At 33.1% G+C, this 23,061-nt stretch overlaps 1 protein-coding gene across 45 annotated transcripts in view; it reads left to right on the top strand.

Annotated features, from left to right (window-relative positions):
* The window catches only part of RIMS2 (regulating synaptic membrane exocytosis 2), a 600,488-nt gene that overhangs the window by 438,614 nt on the left and 138,813 nt on the right, over window positions 1–23,061 (top strand). For 25 of the 45 annotated variants that reach the window (XM_059394973.1, XM_059394974.1, XM_059394987.1 and 22 more), the window contains one exon: window positions 10,479–10,579. The exons of the other annotated variants lie outside the window; for them this stretch is intronic. In XM_059394973.1, coding sequence (XP_059250956.1) covers window positions 10,479–10,579 — 101 coding nt within the window. The remainder of the gene's footprint in view (window positions 1–10,478; window positions 10,580–23,061) is intronic. 45 annotated transcript variants of the gene reach the window in all.

The raw sequence follows: 23,061 nt of genomic DNA on the forward strand, positions 1-23,061 counted from the left end.
AGAAGCTGGGGCATGTGCATTGACCACCATTAGAGAACAAGGCCAGAAGCTGGGGCATGTGCATTGACCACCATTAGAGAACAAGGCCAGATGTCTAGAAAAAGGAGAAAAGGAAGAGAGGAATTCAGAAAAGGGGATTTTTTTAATGTCAACAGAGAGCAGCGCATTCTAGTTTGCAGTTTTATTTAGAATCGTCCGTGTAATTAGTATTCCCATGTGAGCGTTTGGAAGGTTGAACGATGTTCAGCCTGGTCTCTAGCTTGGGCTGATCTCTCCTGGTGTCTCCACTGCATCATCATCTGTCTCTGACAGTGATCCTATCTAATTTTCATTCCTCTTTCTTCTCAGTGTTGAATAGAAGCATTTCAGGAGATGTCCCAATTCAGGAAACATTTAGGATGCATTCCTTTGAATTCTGAGGGGGTATTAAACTGTAGGATATTAGTCTCTCTGGATGGTTTTTCTAATTCCCCTTGACTGCTAACAGTCATCATGAGCACTTAAGGAAAAAGATAATCAGCTTGATATCCAAGCATGAGAATTATTTAAAATCCCTATATTTAAATAGTTCCTTTTCTCACTGTACATAATTACACTCAATTTAGGTAATCCTAATCTAATGGAAAGTATTTATTTAGCTAACATGGATAAAATTACATGACAACATGGATTAAATTATATAACAAAAATTACAATGTACATTTTTCCCTTTTAATCGCACTAATACTACATAAGCTTCACTTATTTTATCCCAATTGATACCTCAAATGTATAATCTTTTTTTTTTGGAGGCTTATGTCACATTTGCAATTAACAATTATAATTTAATTTATTTTAGTAATTTTTAAAATTTCAATATAAAAAATTTTCTTTTTCTCTACTCAATTTAATTTCCCAAGCACAATTTTATCATCTTACTTGACTTGGTATTGCTTACCTACAGGTTATTATCTTTAAAGGAAATGTGAGAGGGGCGCCTGGGTGGCTCAGTGGATTAAAGCCTCTGCCTTCAGTTCAGGTCATGATCTTAGGGTCTTGGGATCGAGCCCCCGCGTCGGGCTCTCTGCTCAGCGGGGAGCCTGCTTCCCTTCCTCTCTCTCTCTCTCTGCCTGCCTCTCTGCCTACTTGTGATCTCTGTCAAATAAATAAAATCTAAAAAAAAAAAAAAGGAAATGGGAGATTTTATATGCATACCATCATTGAAAATATGAAGTGAAATATATCTAACAACTGACATTTATTTTACTCTTAGAAATTTGACCATATTTATTTCATTCCTCTCTCCATTTATTAATGACCCCATTATGATTTTGCTATTCTTGGAGGAGGAACAAAGCTAGGTTCATTCTTTCACACTTTCGTTGTGGTTTGGGGGACATGATCACATGTGTTTGGATCCTTTAAAGAATCTCTGTAATAGAATTCTACTTTGAATGACTTGACCCCCCTTATCTGCCTCTTCGTTGGCCTGATCGGCCTTTTTGTTGGCCTAAATTAGAAGGTAAAAAATATCTTTAAGTGGCGCTTGGGTGGTTCAGTGGCTCAGCTCAGGTCATGATCTCAGGGACCTGGGATTGAGCCCTGCGTTGTACTCCCTGCTCAGTGAGGGTCTGTTTTTCCCTCCCTCTCTGCCCTTACCCCCCTCTTGTGCTCTCTGTCTTACAAATAAATAAATAAAATAAAATCTTAAAAAAAAGATATCTTTGTTGCCTTCAAAAATATTTATTTTAATGCCATGTTTAATATAATTTGTTAAGCTTTTGTTTAAATTCCAGTTAGTTAATAGTGTGATATTAGTTTACAATGTGTAATACAGTGATTCAACATTCCCATACAACACCCAGTGCTTATCGTAAGGGTACTCCTTAATCCCCATCACCTAATTCGCCACCTCCCCCTTTCTCCGTTCTGGTAACCATCCATTTGTGCTCTGCAGTTAAGAGCCTGTTTCTTGTTTTCCCTTCTCTCTTTTTGCCCCTTTGCTTGTTCGTTTTGCTTCTTAAATTCCACAAATGAGTGAAATCGTGTGGTATTTGTCTTTCTCTGCCTTATTTTGCTCAGCATAGTACTCTCTAGCTCCACCCATGTCATTGCAAAAGCAAGATTATATTCTTTTTTATGGCTGAGTAATAGTCCATTATATATATATATATACACACATATACATATATATGTATGTATATGTATATATATACATGTATATATGCATATGTATGTATGTATGTATACATATGTATGTATATATGTATGTATGTATATACATGTATATGTATATTATATATCTATATATTCTTTATCCATCCATCAGATAGATGCTGGGCTGTTTCCATAACTTCACTATTATAGATAATGCTGCTTTAAATTCGGTGTGCATGTATCTCTTTGAATTAGTATTTTTGTATTCTTAGGGTAAATACATAGTTGTGCTTGTGCTGGATCATAGGGTAGTTCTATTTTTAACTTTTTGAGGAATCTCCATCCTGTTTTCCAGAGGGTCTACAGCAGTATGCATGACCACCAACAGTGCACGAGGGATTCTTTTTTCTCCAAATCCTTGCCAATGCTTGTTTCTTGCATTTTTTATGTAAGCCATTCTGATGGGTGTGAAGCAATATCTCATTGTGGCGTTGATTTGCATTTCCCTGATGATGGGTGATATTGAGCATCTTTTCATGTGTCTGTTGGCCATCTGTGTGTCTTCTTTGGAGAAATATCTATTCATGTATTCTGTCCATTTTTAAGTTGAATTATTTGGTTTTGGGGTATTGAGTTTTATAAGTTCTTTATATATCTTGGATACTAACCCTTTGTCCTAAACAAGCTCTCAGAGGAGTTTTAGAAATGCTGAAAGGAAACCTAAAGAAATGAAAAGTAAATAAGTAATCAGTGTGAACAATAGCAAATACCACAAAAATTGATTTTGGGAGGATTTATATTGTTTCGGTTTACATTTTTATTAATTCCATACCTTAGGTCCAGCATTTTGGTAATCATCATTATCATTTCTTTTCTATACAATCTTTGTGAGATGGTTAGAGTTCTTTATATAGGAAAAAGTCGATAGCCTAAACACAATTTCATGAGCAAAAAATCTAACTAATAGAAAATCCAAAATTTCACCACGTGTTTGGAATCCTACCATGACTATTTTTAAAAAAGAATTTAAAAGTATTGATATTAAGGCTAAATACAAGTTGGAATGCAGAGATCTCAATTTTTAATGTAATGTGGGCAAATTTAGATAAGTTTTTAATTATAGCACAAGGAATATACTGAGTTTCCAGTATTCATAAGAAAAAATATATGGTTTTTTTCCTAGAATAGGCCTCATTACAGTTTGTGTATGGTAGACATTTTTATCTTTTTATGATTTAAGTTAGCATTCTCAGCATACTTAAATTGCTATTTCTAAATTACCATAATGTAAAGTTACATTTATATTTCTTCACGATGCTCCTATCAAACCTTCCATGCAATCTGTGATTTGTAAAATAGTGGATGTAGTTGAAATACATACAGCTCATGGCTATGTTCATTAGCCCCAGGTGTGGGACACAGTGGTCTTTCATAGTATGCCACACACAACCATAATAGGATGGGACAAGTCATATACACAGGGTGATGATATGTACCACTCCGTGGATCATCTCTTCTTCCAGGTAGATTTTGTCCATCAGGAAAAAGGTGGGAGATTCCAAAGTGCTTAACACATTTGGGGAATAGTGTATTAACTCAATGATTCTGACTCGTGTTTCCATCTTTTATCAGTAGTTATTGTACTTTCTCATAAAAGCATTTTTAATAAATAACCATTGTTTCCTTGTCTGAGGGACTTTTACTTGAAAATTAATTATCCTGTAAGATAAATTTTTTTTTTCAAAGAGACAGGAATTGTGACTAACAAGTTAAAAATAACTAAGTTATTAGAAAGTTACTAATATTTTCTTTCAAACACCTCACTGTATACAGGGTGGGGAAAAACATATGCAGTAGAACAATTACACTTGAGCTAATCTAAAAGATCTCCCTAGTATCCTATATTATATCATTCTTACGATTCTTTTTGCTGGGCAAATTCTCTGATTTAGTGAACTTTTCAATATAGTTTTTGTCTATCTCTGTGCCACTCCCAAGCTCACTCTTAAGATCTCTCTCTCTCTCTCTTTCCTCCCTTCTCCTTTTCCTTGTCTTTCTCCTTCCCTCTCTTCATCTCATTTCTGTACACACACACACACACACATACACACACACAGGGTAAAGTAAATTTTAATGAATGTAATACCAGGGCAAAGAGAGTAGGGATTTCTAAACCACTTTACACTATTTATATTAATGAAATAGATAGAATAATATAAAAGAACAAACACTTAAACATTATTTGGCCTCAAAAATAACCAGTCAGTTAATAGTCCCAAACTATTAATTTTACAAATGGTGCATTTTATGGCCAGAAAGGTAAATGAGGTGCATATAGTTTTAAGGCTTGTAAAATTAAGACTTCAACCCAAGTCTTGTCTCATCTTTTAAACCAGTGCTGTTTTTAAGATTTTGTTCACTCCTTTGTATCAGAAATAGCCCCATTACCCTAAATCTGGACAGTTGCAAAGTCACATCTACTCTGTAATGGTTATCTGCACTATACTCTCCATACACAAAGTCCAGATTTTCCCCTATAGGCTAAATGTATCCTGATTGTAAGTGTTGAAGGCTAAAATGGTACTAAAATCCAAGTCTTCTGAATAATAAAATCTCAGTAATTCTGTTTACTGAACTTAGATGTCAAAAACAGGTATACTCTGTTTCCTTAAATCATTAGGTCACTCCTAATAACATCTTAAAGTAGTTTAAATATCAGTTTCTTTTGACTATAGGGAGAGGAGTCTGAGCAGTTTACTATAACATCTCCTTTGAAGGATTATTTAATGAATGTGGCAGAGAGTTAGCAGAGAAATAGTAGATAGATATACACAGCAACAGGTAACCTAAATATCTACAATAGGTTGTCAAGGCTTAGAACATAATTTACAAGCCTATGGGCTTCAAGGTAGTATAGTAGTTTTGTAAGTTTCTTTGTGTTTCAGTAAATTTCCATGTTTTTTCACTTAGGCACATGTGGAATTCAGTCTCCCTGCATTCCTAGAACCAAAGGAAAGATCATTTTATAAGCAAACACATTATAAACCAAGTCATATTATATTTTCTTTCATTCCCAGTGTTAGCTCCTAGTAACCAGAATAGAAACATCCTCAAAATTGATTGATTTTGAAATAAGCACTCCTTGAAATGTGTATATCTTAGTTACACAGTTAAGATTAAGAGTATAGGGAAAAGAAGAGAAGCCAACCAAGAAATAGACTTAACTATAAGAACAAAATGATGATGACCAGAGGGGGGTGGGCAGGGTGGTGGAGGAAATAGGTGATGGGGATTAAGGAGTGCACTTGTGATGAGCACTGGATGTTGTAAGGAAGCATTGAGTCACTATATTGTGCACCTAAAACTGATATTAAACTGTAAGTTAGCTATACTGGAATTTAAATTAAAAACTTAAAGAAAAAGATTACATTTGTTTACACTTTAAAAGAAAATGCTCCCATTTGTCCCAGTACTGAAGGGAAAATAATCTGATATATAATTTATTATTTTTATCTCAATATTTATCTCTATATTTTTTAAATTTAACTTGTTCCTCTATTTGTTAGTCTCTGCACTATATGCATTTAGGCAAATAATTTAGCTAACAAAAGTGTACTTCTTATGAGCTTCTAGTACATAATAAAATTTTGGTATAAAAAGATCAAAATTTATTAAGTGATTATGAAGTGATTAGGAAGAAGTGATGAGGAAGTGATGAGGAAGAAATAATTTTAAAGTAACTTTGAAAAATTTTGCTGCATAGTTTCTTAAGTCCCACATTTGAAAAATTTATCATAAGGAAAATTTTAAAACATTCCAGGTCACTTTTTGTTTTAATATTCATAAAAATTGAAAAGATCTGCACTTTATTATGTTTGGAAATATTTCTCATTATACAGCATTTTCAATAAACACACCCAAATACTTTTATTTAACAAATAAATATATATCCCTAAGATAAATTAAGCAATGGAAAAAAAAATCTATATCCCTTAGATAAATTAAGAAATGAATGGTTATATACTTGCATTTTAAAAATCATTTAACATTTATTTCCAAAGCACCATTACCGACTCATGGCAGAAGTACAGGTTTTCAAACAGAATGATTTGTCTTTTTTTTTTTTCCACAAAAACATTATGTTTTGTGTTCTTAAAGTAATATTTTTCTTCTATATAATGCCTTTCTGGGCATTTTATAAGCTATTTATTAACCCACATAAGAAGATAATAGCACTTAATTTCAATAACCAGCAATAACATTCTGGTATATAAATCTTAATTTTTTCCTCCCTTTGTCTTTTGTATAGGTAATATGTATACAGAATTTTATGAATACATATAGTTTTTTAAATTATCAATTATAAACTATAGTACTATATCATTTAATCTGTTATAATTACAAATTGCAATGTCTTTATTTTACATTTATGTATGTGAATATACATGCACATCATATGGTTTCTTTTTCATGGATACATCATAGTATTCTGTAGATATGCCACAGGTGCGGTTACTAACGCTTATTGTTGGACATTTAGAGTTTATTTTCCTAGGCCTTTACAGTTTTCAAACAATGTAACAATAAATCTACTTGCATGTACATCTTGCACATTGATTTCTTTAGGAACAATTCTAGGAAGTGAAATTTCAGGTTCAAAGGTATGACCATTGTAAACCCTTTTGATACACAGTACCAAATATGTTATATTTTTAAACAATTTACTTTTTATCATTGTACATCAGGTACTTTGGAAAACATTCATATAAATGACCATCAATTTTTCTGTCAAAAAAGCTGTCAATGACTCAGTCTGAAAAACAAATTTTTTTCACAGTTAACAGATATTGAAAGACAGTTAACATATTCAATGAAAGTCAAGGACAGTATTTTCTTTTTGAATTGCTTGGCCTTTGAAAATAACCTAACAAAATACCATGTTTCTCTTTTATCTCAATTACATTTTTATTTATTCTTATTTCTCTCATTACATTTTATGTAGTCATTTTAACAATTTCTATTCCTAGTCCTCTGACCAGTGAAAGACATTGATAGGTTATCTTTATAGTCTTTCTTACTGAAACTAGAAAATAGACATAAATAACAATGCTTTCTCCTGTGTAATCATCACCTTGAAGTAGGCAAGTAGAGATTGTATACACTGGTTTACCTTTTTCTTTATTGCACTTTATTTGGTACATACCTACATACACTTAAAGATTATGTGAATTTGGCCCTTTTAGCTTTGATCATTTGGAATATGTTAATTTTTTCACTGTCATCATTACTGTCTGTAGTCTTCTTTTGTTTGTTCCTTTTCCACTTTGTTCATATTTTCTTGGAAGAAATGTTTGTAAGCTAGGATTCAGTAAGACAGTTACTAAAAGTAATTTTTTCCTTTCCTCAATGGTTTGGCAAAATATACTTAAATTTTAAAGATACGTTTCTATGGTATATACAGTAATATTCTTCTTTAACCTCCATCAGAAAAATGTCTCAGATTTGTTTTGTTCTATGCTCAGATTCCAATTATTATATCTCTGTGTATTTTATGAAAGTCAATTAGATTTGTTAAAGCTATACTTTATCCATATTGTTATCAAATGTTTGGGGAGTTTCAACAGGTGACAGTTTTATATTTCCTATGATGAGTCTCTTTATCAGTAGGATACTTTTCTCTCTAAGGATATCATTGTGAAGTGTTTTCTTTATGAGAATATGTTGATAAAAATGTAGAAGAGAAATGGAAGACTTCATAAGAGCCAAACAGTTTGGAGAGAGGAATGTCTGGTTACTGTTTGTCCTAAGGATTAGCCACCTAGGAGAATTTAAAGTTGTAAGTTAAATGCATATTTACCCAAGTTTGTTGACTGTAGACCCAGTAAGGTGGTCACTCGAGATTTCATTAGTTAAGGCTCTTAACAAAGAATCTTCTAATCTAAGGTCTGTCTGTAGATGGTAATTGAGTCTGGAGATGAGAGATGTGTTTGAGATTGGAATTTAGTTGATAACATATTTAAATAATTTTATCACTCTATTTACATCTTTGTTTACTTACAGCAAATACAAATTAATATTCTTCTTAGTCCCCCTGTGATCTGTGAAATATAAATGATGTTCCATAAACCGGATTCTATAAAATCTTTAAACCATTACTAAGGAGAAAGGCTTCTTTGTGAAGCAATATTAAATCAATGTGTTGTGTTTTTTTTTTAAACACAAACAAAAAAACCATTATGCTTTAAAGCAGGGATTATCAAACCATGGACCACAGACCACATCAGGCCTGCTGCCTGTTTTGTAAATAAGGTTTTAATAGAACAGTGACATTCATTTGTACATGTATTGTCTATACCTGCTTTCGTTTTATAGTGGCAGAGTTGTGATAGAAAACATACAGTCCGCAAAGCCTAAGATACTTACTATGGGCCCTTTACAAAACAAGTTTGTCAGCTTCTGCCAGTATATATCACAATGGTGATTAAAAAGAATTTGATGTAGCTTCATAGGAGGCTGATGTCCAGCAAATAGTCTAATTATTAGAAAATGCATATATATGTATGTATGTGTATATATCTATGTGTATGTATATATATTTAAATATGAATATATAAAATGTGTTCAAGCTTCTTTGTCTGTTGGTGCTATTTATGTTAATATACTATCTTGCTACCATGATATCAAAATGAAATTTTTTCAGAGAACTTCCCAAACACTCAATTTAGGTAATATTCTTTAAGTTCACATAATTTTTTGGACATGGGGATGGCTTTTTGTTTCCCTGCCCTTGGAGAAAATAAACATATTTACCTGAGAATAGCTCTTAAGGTACAAATAATTTCAAAATTGTATTTAAATAGGCTGACAGACATTTATACTTTACTGTATTCTATATTCATATCACTCACTCAATTATATGTATCAACCAATTTATATCAATATGACATATCCCTATTCTATAATTTGGCACATATTTAATAAAATCACTGTTAAAACGAGACTCTTAAAAGAAACAAATTGCCTCACTTTATTGAATAATTGACTTAAATTTACTGTTATACTTAGAGGTCATGTAATATAGACTACACATTCTTTTATTTAGGATTTTCTTACTCCTTTTTGAATTTTTTCTTTTTTTTAATCTTATTTTAAATTAATCAGTTTTTACTTAAAATTTGTTACCAACAAGAATTATCTGATATACAATGAGATTTTTTTCAGGATAAGTATTAAAATACTTATTTTTGAATAGGCATACTTTTGTCTAAAGATCTTTACTTCAGTTTTCAGCTAAGCAAGAGCTATATATGTATATGTTTACATTCCTCCCCACACTCAGTGGTTATGAATTTACATGATGACTTATTGTTGTTGATACCCACTGAGCCCAATAAGCTATGATTATTTTTCCCAGTTTATAGATTTGTAGTATACAATTGGGATTTTGTGAACATAATCTCATTATGCATACTTATGAGAAATGCAATTTTCCTGTAAAATCTCCTTAATAAAAGTTATAAATATAACCTTAAAAACACTTTTCACGTTTGCCAAGATTTGCTAACTGAATTTAGTTCTTATTCTAACCAAAGTTTTTAAAGGTCCTCTTAACATCTATAATTGATGTTTTGGAAGTAGGACCTGTTATAGAGAATTATTAGTCTCATTTTGTAATGGTTTTACCATATCACTTTCTCACCTCCTTGCATATTTTTTTTCCTAAAATGATCTCAGTTATACTCTGCGCCTTTACTGGCATGGTATATTCTCAGCAGTATTATTCCCAGTGCCTCTTTCTTGATGCTATTTCTAGAAAATTCAAGTTCAAAAGATCCAATTGTAAGCTTGGGAAACCTGCTCTAACACATGGGCTAATTTTATGAGAATAGTTTCTAAACACAATTGTAAAATTGTAGTTGAAACCAATTAGACTCACAGCTATTTTTCAGTAAATAATCAAATCCTGATGAATCACAAGCCAAAGTTTTTATTTATAGTATTACTATTGTCAAGTTTATGTGCTGTCAACTATATTCTCCTGGGCATACATGTACCAGAAAGTGTTTTCTATCTGGTTAAGATTTGTTGTTCTGTTAAAATTCATTTACATTTTATTCAGATTAAATTTTTGTACATATTTAGTAATCATGCTTTTATTCACCAAATTGCATACTTTAAATAAATCTAAGAAACAATATGACATTTTAATTTGTATATACTACCTTGAATGAAAATACCATATCAGCCTAGCATTTCTTCTATTATTCTATTATACATCCTGTAAGTAGGGCTCAGAAATAAGAACTGAACATTAATTTTATGGGTTTTTTTCTACTCGATAGGTGCTATGGATATAGAGGAGAGAAATCGCCAAATGAAAATTAACAAATACAAACAGGTAGCCGGATCAGATCCCAGACTGGAGCAAGATTACCATTCAAAGGCAAGACATTTTTCTTTTTAAAAGTTGTAATATAAACAATTAATCATATGAAACCGTTAGATTCTCTTCAACTTCTGAACGCAGATTAGTTAGACACAAACATATAATGTAATGGCCCCATGATACCAAATGCTAAAATTTATAATGTGTTTTATATTCCAACTTTAAGTTGTCTTACTAAAAACGTCATTATATAATATAGGAAATTAAATATATGAAACTCATAAATGATCTGAAGAACAAATCTTTTAGAATTTTTTATTTTGTAGAACCTACAAGGGTCTAACACCCTCAAAAATGTTTAGGAAGAATGGCTGTGGTTTTTCTGTACATAGTTTTTTTTTCAATTTTATAGTATTTCAATTGATTCTGGTTTAATAATGAGTTACTAGAACAAAATATATATTCATATGAGATGTAAGTTCAAGAGGTATTTTTTAGTGAGCATCTTTTGGAGCTACTTTTTGGGAACAAGTTGAGGTTTGAGGTCTACCAGGGAAGATTCTTGCACTTCGTTTTGTTTTTATATTTTCAGAACGTTTTTAGGTTCATGATATTATTCACGGGCAAAGTCATGAAAAGACTTTGCTCTAATGTACCTATTTAAGATTTAATAAGAGAATGAAAATAGCAAAATTTACTCATAACATTTAGTTACTATGTGTTCTGTGACTTAGTAATGTGATCATTGCAATCGTGTAATATTTGTGGTCTATAGATTTCTGTATATTAGAGAAAAGTAGTGTCAGTTTTTTACACTTAGGTCTATTTTAACTTTACCCACTTAACCTTTAGTTTTTGTCCATTATACTCCATTATTTGGTGAAGTCAAACTTACTAAGTAAAGCATAACTGACTACATTAGGTAAGCATATGTGGTCAGTATCAGACGTTTTCATTTCCCCACTGGACCACCTAAAGGAGATACAGATTCTCACATCAACGTCACCTTCGAAATCACCAATCTCTTCCCAAAATTACGCAAATACTGACATGGTCAATGTAGGATTGTTCATCAGAGTTCTGATGTCCTGGAAATGACACAGGCCTAAAGCCAGAGAAAGGTAAATTCAAGACAAATAAAGCCCTGCCTTTACTTAGCAGGCCTTAAACTATATTTGTTTTCTAAAATAAAAATATGAATAATTTCAAATAGGCTCAGTGAATTTCATAGAAAATAGTTTTATAATGATACAGTATTTCAGATACCTACCAATCTTTTGAGCTTCATGTCTGAAATGATACCTATGTCTTTTCCCAGGTACTTTGTTGGTATTTCTTCTTAGGGCTAAATACACCTGACCTTTTGTGACATCACTTATACTCGAATCGCTCATTCCTTCACTATGTATAATGCAAAGGCCAAAGCATGTCGTCCTAACAAAAGAGGATCTTAAAACTTCTAGAAACATGTCTTCAACTAACGACATCAATTTTTTTTAATCTCCTGCTATATTTTAGGAAAGAATGTAGATGATTTTTTAAGGTACATATAATACTCTCAATAGTAGTCAATGAAGAGATGAGTATGAAGGGAAAATGCAGTCAAGGCAAAACAACATAACAGTACAAGTAAAGGGTGGGAACAAAATGCATAATATGAGACCCTGTATACTTGCGGCTTGTGAAGCGAGTGTTTTAACTGTGAGCTTCCTAAAAAGCAGCAAAGGCAGAAGGGGAAACTGTATCGGTTGTTTAATTCCCATTGTTTATACGATAAAAACGAATCCCTTAGATGCAATACCAATGATTCTTGTTATAGATACCTGACAGAAATTTGCTCTAGGAGAATGGACCAACGGAATACAAGAGGCATGGCTCCAGATTATTTAAAAAAAAAAACAACAAACAAGTTTTGATTCCATTCCAATTCATAAATAAATTAATTCTTGAATCTTCAAAGTTTTATAACTTTGATGCCAATTATTTTGGGCTGGAGAAGATTTAAATCTTGGCAAAGGACCAATTATACTAAGCAATATAATTTCATTGGTATTCTGTAAGGAAGTGGTTTTCTAGGTATAGTCCCAGACCAGTGACATCATCACCTGAGAAATTCTGGAAGTGCAATTCTCTGGTCCACATACTTAATAAAAACTCTGGGGGTAGAGTCCCTCTATTTTAGCAAACCTACCAGGGGATTCTGATGTACACCAAAGTTTGAGAACTACAGCTCTAAGGTGAGCTGCTTGCAAAATTGACTTCTTTTATTAGGGTCTTAGCTGGAAGCCATAATGAATGACATCATTAAAAAATGGAGACTTTGAGGTCAGATGATCTGACACCTTCACAAGGTGCTCATAGTTTATTAACATCCTATCACTTGAGTATCAAACACCATTATGTTTTCTGTTACTGAGGTTATGCATTCAGCTTAACTAAAAATGTACTTAAGCCATTAAGGTACAACTTCTTTAAAGGGTCCAAAATACAACTCTATTTCATTACCCCACAAATTATTTACTGATGTGGAACTATCTCTGCTGGGTCTATGTCCCCATCATCCCTAACTTGATCTTCTCTGTCCTGGATCAAAAAGAAAATTACAGAAGATACTTTTTCAGTCAAGAGTATATATAGATTTAGTTATTATTCATTTTCATACTAATAATTTCTTAGATTAAAATTTTTGACATCTTTCCTTTTAATTATCCATAAATAATTCAATATAAATATAGCTTATATTCTCATTCTTCTATATTTTAATAACAAGTATTAATTTAAGGCTTGCTCTTGAGTCATGTGCTTTAATACATTAGGTCTAATTCTTAACCAAAATCATTTACAGATGGGAGAACTAAGATATAAAAAAGTTAAGTAATCTGCCCAAGTTCACATGGCCACTGAGTCCTGGAAATTATCATTCATAGATGATCTGATTCTCAGATTTAAAATAACTAAGTCCAAATCCCAAACCTCAAACATACGGAGCCTCTACTCTACTTCCAAGCTATCTCCCTGAAATTTCAGAAAGGCTATTAAGAAGCTTTGGTGGAATCTAATTTAGTGTTAGGGAAGTGGTTTTTTTTTAATTACACAAGCCACATTTTAAATGGCATTATATCCCTGAATTTTTCAAGCTTTCGGTACCGATAGTTGTAAACAATTCTTACTAAGTTTTTAAAACTCTCCTTAGTAACTGACTTTGAAAGCATCTGTAGAAACAGTAACTACCAGGTTACTCTCTAAGAATATTTAAAGTATACTAGGAAATTTGAAGACAGAAAATTTGTATCAAAGAAGAGCCATAAAAAACATGTACAGACATGATTCCTATTTAACCAATGGATGATTTCTTAAGGGGTTTTCCCTCAAAGAAGTATTTAACTCTGTAGCTGGTATACCCCCATGCCTCTCTTTATCCCAGCTTAACTCATCTATTCTATTCTCAACAGAAATTTAAGGAGCAACATTGACTTTTCCTATAAAATCAATATTTTCTGCTCTTCATTGGTTCAGAGGAAAAGTGATTTGTCTATTAAATTTAACAGTGCAAAATATAATTCGGCAAAGAACAACTACCCTGCTTTGCTAATTAAAAGAATTAGCAGTAATTGAATGTTGATGTGTAACTATACCTGAAAATTAATATGGAGAATTTGATAATGTTTATTTAAATAAATAATTTTTTTTTACTTAGCCATGTTTATTATTTTATAATGATCCTGGAAGATATATTTTTAAAAGGGTAGTCCATAATATTTCCATAAAGAATGCTATACAGTTCATTGGTACAGCATTTACTTGGAAATCAAAGCTTTTATCTCTGTAGAAATAATGCTGTTTTTTAAATTAAGTAATTTTGTTTTCCCACAAAAATATCTTACTCTTATTATAACTGTTATATATAAATATCATAATTTTGTTTTCTTATTTATCTCCCTAGAATTAAGTAGGAAAGCCTGTAAGTGCCCAGAACTTTTCGAATGTGAACCAAAAGACTATATTAATGCATTTAACCCTTAATCCAGTAGACTGACTTAGTGTTCAGGGAGCAGAGGACAGTGTAGTAAAAATGAGTAAAAGGGTCTTTCTCCATTCATTGTGCACAGTTGATCCCACTTCTTGTCACTTTGTTCCCAGGCTTTTTATCCTCTAGGGATCCATTCACCAATTTCAAAGAGGAAAACAACCTAACTCAAGTAATTTAAATTATAATATGAATAACATAACCACACAGAAATAAATACAACTAAAACTCACACTGATGGAATTGCAAACAATATCAATGAAAACAATTTCACACTTAAAGTATTTTTGACAACTAGGTCCCCACTGTTAACTAAGCTGTTCCCTTTATTAAAGCTTATTCTCTTCTCCACACTGAGGATACACTGTCAAGGCCAGCCTATGGTGTTTTAAATTGATTTCCAAGACATAGGCCAAAAGGGGAACCAGGAGAGGGAGACAGGCTGGGGCAGATTCGGAGTTGCTGCCTATTGGCTGTTTATAAGTTTGCTGTTTGTGAACAGGAGCGCTTGAAGACTCCAGTGGCCTCACAGTGTGACTAGTCCATCAATGTCGGGTAGTGTAGTAAATGGACACCCAGCCGGGAGTCAGGCAACACCCCCCTGGGTGACTTTGGGTAGGTTGACCCTTTATTTTCAGTTTCTTTATCTATTACACTGGGCTTTGAGACCTGCTCCCTAGGGTGGTGGTAGGGTAAAACGAGATGATGTATACGAATGGCTTAGCCGTTAGGGATTAAATGTTGAATACGAGGTGCCCATAAGATTGGTTTTTATTTTTGGAATAATGAGGGCTGATGTAGTCATAGATACCAGAAATTAAAATGACAAGGTTGAAAAGAAATAGTAAAGCGATCAGGGAGCTAATGAGAAGGATTTCAGGGTAACTCAAATATCATGGAATGGTTTCTAGGTTCTCAGAGAATTCAAGCATCAGAGTTTTAAAAGGAAAAATAAGACTTAAGGGGAAAGAATTTATGAATCTTCAAGGGATATGGAGATTAAAAATGAGAGACTGGAACATAGTGGGTGATGGGAAATTACAAACTAAATTCCTGAAATTAAGAAATTATGTTACCAAGGCTGATGTTAAATGGGGCTGGCCTTTGGAAAGTGCATGGGCATTTAACAGGAAATGCTCCTTAATAGCGGTGATGTATAAGGATCTGAACACTGATGAAATTTATAAAGATGAAATTTATAAAAAGTAAAATTTAAACCATGGATAAGTGGCCTTGTACAAATTACTATGAAAATACATGCGTTTAGCAGAAGTAAAGAAATGAAGGATCTGTTTTAATTTTATAGCAGTGATTGAAATAAAATGCTCAAATTTTGTTGGCCTGAGCAGACAGGTTGATTTGCTGGCAGCATATAACACAGTCCAGCAACAGAACAGTTGAGCTCGGCTTTGTGCCTACTGGAGGAAATGCGGCTGCAGAATCCCTTCTCAAGCTCCCAGGAGAACCCGGTATTCACATGAAACAGACCCCATCGTGCCAGTGTTAGTCAGATGGAATCATCTGATAAATAGAGCAGGAGAATTGTAATAGGTGTGATCTCAGTAACTCAGTCTCTACCCTGCAAAGCCCTCCAGGAATAAGTTAAAATGTCCCAACAGGCGTAATGAAGCGTCCTTTCTTGGAAGAAGCAGTTTATTGTTTCTTGAACAGAGGGAGGATTCGGATGTTCAGAAAATTCCTGCAAGGCTTCATCTGACCAAATATGGAACATTTCATTTGTAAAAATCAGAATTAAGATTACTTACCTGTGGTTTCCATCCCAAGCTTGGTCAGGAAATCTTACCACCTCCTGATGAAGAGGCCATATCAAGAATGCCAGTGGCTGCACTTAGATTTCTTCATTGAAGCACACTATTTCTCTAACCCTCTCTAACCTTCTGGTTAGACCTAGCTTCAAGGTGTGTAGCGAAATCCCAAGAGAAACTTAAGGAATTGACTGAAAGTGGCTAATATGCAAGCCTAGGAAGAAAAACGGGCAAGTTACTTTACCCAGAAGCATTCTTTTTTTTTTTTTAATTTAAATTCGATTAGCCAACATACCTAGAAGCATTCTTAACTGCCAAACTTAGTCACCAAGTCTCTGAGAAAATGTGCTGAGTCCTGGGTGCTGCTCTCCCTCTCCTCCACCTCTTGAGAATACATTTTGTCCAAGTACCCGCACTGTAGTTTGCTTCCTGGCCCCAAACCAGACCACACCCTTCTGGACTGTCTGGCTGCTTGCCCAGTCCAGACTAGCCTCCAAGCCTCCAAGCCTCTTAGTAGTCACCTGCTGTGTACTTTTTTACAATCACTCTCTGGTTTTTCCTTTTCCAAGTATATTTACAGAGAGAAATAAAACAAGATTTAAAAATATAGATTATTAAGCTAGTAAGTAAGAGCAACCATTTAATATGGCGCTACAAATACAAGAGATATTAGTGGTAATCTTACCAAGGCTTGAACAAAAAAACTTTCCACCTCACCTACAAAATTGACAAATTATATATATATATATATATAAATTTATAAACCTAATGAAAAGAAAGTTGGAGATTGAAATGAAAAAGGAACCAGATAAAATCATATTGTAAAAGACTTCATGTCCTATTTTTCCCTCTTCTATTTCTTAGTCATGTCTGTGAGTTTCTTATTCATGTCTGTGGGGATAGATTTCTCACTTATATTATATTAAATGTCCACCAAACTAGAATTTAAAAGTAACTAAACAATTTCTATATATATTTCTTCCTTTACCTTTGAAATAAGTAAAGGGATGATCAATGCATCATCGAGGGAGAAGGGGTTATTGGAAGTATACCTTCATGCTAATGGGGTGCATTGCCTAGAACTATAATAGCAGCCATGATCACAGCACAATGTGTGAAGTCTTGATTGCTGTAATGGAGAGATAAAGCCAGTTTTGTTAGTCACTTTTCAATTATTTTTTATTTTTATTTTTTAAATTTAATTTTAATTTTAATTTTATTTTTATTTTTTAGCGATTATGATTACATATAGGCTGCGGAGTGTATTAAAAGTTTGAACTCCAAAACCAAATTGCCTGGACTCCAATCCTACCTGTCATTATTTGTATTACCTTGGGCAACTTCGTTAACATCCTTGTGCCTAGGTTTCTTGTTCCAGAAGATGTGGTAATAATAGTACCTAACTCATAGGACTGTTTTCAAGATTAATTCTATTTATATACACGTAGAACTCTTAAACAGAGTTTGGAATATAGTAAGAAATACATACATGTTAGCTGTGATATGATATTGGTAATGATGGGGAAGAAGAAAAAGAAGAATCATTTCCAACAGATTACTTGTTCTTAGCAAAGTTCTTGGGCGTTCAGGTCTGTATTTGTTGCCTTTGGTAATATACCAGATAGAGATAAGCATATCTTTAAGGTAATCCTAAAAATATGTGGGTGGAAAAGGAGGAAAAATATAAAAATTAATGATAATGTTAAAAGTCTAAAAATTGATTAAGGTTGTATTATTTTTACTAGTTTAGTCAAATCTTTATCTACCCAAAATTTTTTTTCTTACAATTTCTACTCCCTAGTAAGTTGGTTGTAATTCAGTTTTAGTTTAAAGAGAGAGAGAGAGATAAATAATTTTGCACATAAAATTATCTGTACACATGTACACACACATGCACACACCCTAGAACTCTGAGCCAAAATAGAATTTCTCTTTTCCAAATTTTAGCTGATAGAAACAACAACTATTCATTTCTTGCTTAACCCATAGATACAAATATAACTCACTTTATGTAAAAGATCTACAGTTAAAACTTAATGGTAAATAATTTTAGAAATGTGATATTTTTATGTGTGGTTAATCTTTGAATTCAAAAGTTTCTAACTTGAGGTTCCTTTTTTCCTTAACATCTTGTATTAGTTGTGTAGGATTGTCATAACAAATGCCACAGACTAGGTAACTTAAAAAAAATAAAAAAGAAATTAACTTTCTCAAAGTTCTGGAGGCCTGAGGTCCAAAATGAAATTATTTTGAGACCCCTTTCCTTGGCTGCAGATGGCTACTTTCTTGCTATGTGTTTACATGGTCATCCCCCTATATATTGGATTAGAGCCTGGCCATATGAGCTCATTTTACCTTATTTCTTTAAAAGCCCACAAATACAGTCGTATTCTGAGTTACTAGGAATTAGGACTACAATATATGAATTTGGGGGATATACAGTTGAACCATTAAATAGTATTTAACGGTTCAAATAATCAAATGGTTCAATAATCAAAATAATCAGCGGCCTTTTAAAATAACTTTGCTGCCTACCATAAGTGACTCTTAATCTCACAAAACAAACTGAGGGTTGCTGGGGGGAGGGGGTTTGGGAGAAGGGGGTGGTATTATGGACATTGGGGAGGGTATGTGCTTTGGTGAGTGCTGTGAAGTGTGTAAACCTGGTGATTCACAGACCTGTACCACTGGGGATAAAAATACATGTTTATAAAAAATAAAAAATTATATTTAAAAAAATCATACTTGATTATAATACAAATAGAAATTTTAAGACAAGTAACTAAATATAGCTATTTTGTTTCAAGCTTTATGATTTTTTAAAATTTTCATCATTTTTTTCTATTTCATCAACTACAGTATCACATCCTCGGAGATGAGATATTTTGTTTTTGTGACAACAAGTTCATTTTTTAAATTATTTTTCTTAGTGATAAAACCACATTTAAAATTCAATATGGTTTTCTTAGTCATAATTTTATTCTGACATTCAATCTATGGGTCTGTTTTCTTTACATATATTTGTGAATTGCTACCTAATACTATCTAACCACATGTCAGGCCAAGAAATATGAAGAGAATATTTTTTAATTATGAAGAAATCATTTGAGATTACTGAGAGCAATTTATATATTATAGAACATGATAAAATTACAGAAGAAACTGTAATTTCTCCCTTTTTAGTAATTCTAATGTTGCTAAAAACTGACAAAAGAATTTTAAGTAATTTGTATTCAACAACTTGCTGCTAAACAGGTCAGTCTATGAATGACAGGTGCCATTGCCAAGATCATAATTTCTTTTAGTATACTGCCTAAGAATACAAAGGAAAAACATTTCTCTTTTACCTCCCCCCCATTCATTCACCTTTGCTTTCATCAGGCCTCCAGAGTTGCTGGCTTGCTGACAACTAGTATACCTTATAAGGAGGACAGGAGATGAATGATATGGGTCAGAAGCCTTTGCTTTCGCTATAATAAGCACTCAATGGGATATTTTTCTAGATTATGGGCATCCATATGAGAAGAAGCTAGAGTGTCAGGGATGGTATATGTTTGGAAAAGGCTTTAGAGGAGGTGAATGTCAAGTATTTTGAACCAAGGTATGGACAGGATATTAACCCCAGGATGGGGTATGGCTAAATTATTGCGTGAGAGTCACAAGCAAATTTTGTAACAGGCATGTGATTATTGGTTTTTGTCTAAAAGTTACTCACAGTAGAAAGGATAATGAGAAAAAATTAGAAGATTTGGGCTTTAACTTTTATTCTACCATTTATGTGATAAGACTTTGGAAAAACTGCCCAGTTGTTAGTTCTTCACAACCCAGCTTTGAGGGAACCTGGTAATCTATTAAGTATTATACAAATACATGGTACTTCGAAGGCTGCACTGGGAAAAGAAAAACCCACTATGCATTAACAGTTGGGTTTTGGGCAACCTCATCATTAATCATTTAATGGGCAACCAAATCATTTAATCTCATGGCCTACTATTTAAATGAAGTTTGAAGTAGATTTTCAATATTTCCTTTTCTTCATCTAAGTGATTCAGCAATCTCTGATCAGGGCCAGGCTCTCTATTAGATATATTCTTAAAAAGGATTGAATCTATGTACGTTAAAATTAATTGATGGCATATTAATTATGATTTAATGAATAAATTTATAGGTATAATATTTTAGCCTATTACTTCACATGAAATAATTGATAACTAGGTTAGAATTGACACATAATTCAAAACCTTTAGTCCATTAGGCAGTCAGTCAAGTAAAGCAGCATGGAGCTGTCTGTACCTGTACTTTCAATCTAATTTGGCCAATTAGAATTTGAACATGTCTACAATTTTATTAGGTAACAGCTTGTTCATGAGCATAAAAATTGTTGTTGTCATTTTTCCTCAATTGGAAGAATTACAGATATTATTAGCAAAATAAATTTTCTGTTTTCCTAAATATGGAACTTTGAATATTTCTATTTCATCGGTTTTGAAGATTGCCAAGTAATACTCTAGTCTGGAAATAATATAACCTATAAGAAGAGGAACTTTTGGCTGTTGATAACTTCGAGAGGTAGAAATGTTGTTTTAGAGGGTCTAGAACTTGACTTGGCTCATGGATATGCCCAATAATAACATTTATTTTTATTATCTATTATGTATGTGACACGGAGTAATAAAAGAAAAACCTTACATTTGAACTTCATTGTCATGGATGAACCAAAATACACTAGTTCAATATAACTTCCTAACTAACAAAGAAAATGGCTGTGATTTTTCTGATTGGCCCTTTTCATGACCAGGCATATTTATAGCAAAGCTTAGTCTTCAAGGTAGAATCATGTAAGAATATGTTACTTCTTAAACCCATTACCATTTTCTGTCTACCCCCAAACCCCCTCCAAAAAAACTGACCAGAATTTTAAATGGAATGTAAAAGAGTTATTTCAATGGGACATAAAACATCTTTATATTTTTATTCAAGTTAGTTTGCAAGATACTGTTTTTTTTAATTACTTTCAAGCTTTATTTGTTTAAGATACATCCAGTTGTAGTTTTTGTATTCTGATTATGCAGGTTGTTTTAGGTAGAGTTTTAAAATTCAGAAAAGGAAGAAAATCTTTATTCTGAAGTATATTTAAAAATATGAATTTTTAAAAAGAAATGACTTAGGTTTTACATATGCTTGCCTAATCTCCCATTAAACATGAAATTATTTTTTAATGAAACACTTTTTTAATGAAAAGAAATTGAAAGACTTCAATATTAATGAATCATACAAGCTTAGTCAATTCACTTCTCTGTTTCTTAAGTTTCTCATCTATAAAATTAAGAAGCTAGACTCTATTCTCTCTGAGATCACTTTCAGCTTTAAAATACTGTGATTTCTTTTTAATGACTCAGTGATGAGTGAATAACAATAAGTAAGTTTCAGCACCAAATAACTTTCCTGGACTTTTCTTTTTTTATTAATTATTTTTATTAATATATAAAGTATTATTTGCTCCAAGGGTACAGGTCTGTGAATCGTGAGGCTTACACATTTCACGGCACTCACCATATCACATCCTGGACTTTTTTCTTAAACCAAGGATGGTTATAAATGAGTCCTCTTCTGTGTGTCTGAACATAATCTCAGGGGACAATTAGTAGCTTTTTCTTTTCTGCAACTCAGAACTGCATGCCTGGTGTGTCTCTGAAGTTGATCAGCTGTAATTCTGGTTTCTGGTTGCAACATTAAAAGACCAAAAAATTTCCAGGGGAGCAATCAAATGAGGAGCAATAAAATGAAAGACTAAGTGAATGCAGGAAGGAAGGGAGAAAAAGAGGGGATAAGGAAAGAGAGTTTGAAAGCAGAAGAAGGAAGGAGGGATGGAAGAAGGGAGACAGGCAGGCAGGCAAAATTCCTTCCAGTCTAGGAGTTCATAAGTTAATCAGGGACACAACAGGTACATCAGTGCTACTCTTACAAAATAGGCTGTGTTAACTGATGTAATAAAACTGAACCATGCAAAGGAAACCTAAGAGAAATATTCATTTGGCTTGGAGAAATCTGGAACCATGTCATAGAATAATACATGAGGGGAAGGACATATCATGCAGAGGAGGAGCTTAAGCAGAGTTGCAGAAGCATGAGAGCAAAAGCCGTATATTTAAGGAACAGCAAGTCGTTCTTGAGAATGGAAATACACAACAGATCAGGTTACATATTAGGATATAGGAATAGAAAAGTTGGCTTGGGCCAGATAACACAGGGCTTTGAATCACTTGGTTTAAAATCCAGAATGTTCTTCATTATAACCATGGGCTTTGAAGATCTTTGAAGAAGTCGCCACTATGAACACACATTAATTCTAGTGGTAAACTTTGAAAGGGAGATTAAAGACAAGACGTCCTATTCAGAGGCTACTGCTATAGTCTAAACAAGAAGTAAATGTAATGCCTTGCCGTGTTTTGACGGTTGCCTACATCCAAAATGGTCTTAATGCACACCCAACTGATGCTGCTCTGTCTTGTCACATGACGAATGAGAGCAGTGGGCCACTTCCAGATTTTCAACAGAACGTAGTTACCTCTGCCCTATTCCTGAATTTAATGGATTGTGGCAATTCTCAGACCCTTTCAAGTTTATAATACTTCGTGGTTATTTGGACTGTGATTTAGCCCCAATTCTCTTAAATCCAAGTACTTTGAGTTACTCTAGTGCTTCCTAAGGTACTAAGATTTGAAAAGGAGCCCTCTCCATATCCC

The sequence above is a fragment of the Mustela nigripes genome, chromosome 3, assembly GCF_022355385.1.
Source record: "Mustela nigripes isolate SB6536 chromosome 3, MUSNIG.SB6536, whole genome shotgun sequence".
NCBI lineage: Eukaryota > Metazoa > Chordata > Mammalia > Carnivora > Mustelidae > Mustela > Mustela nigripes.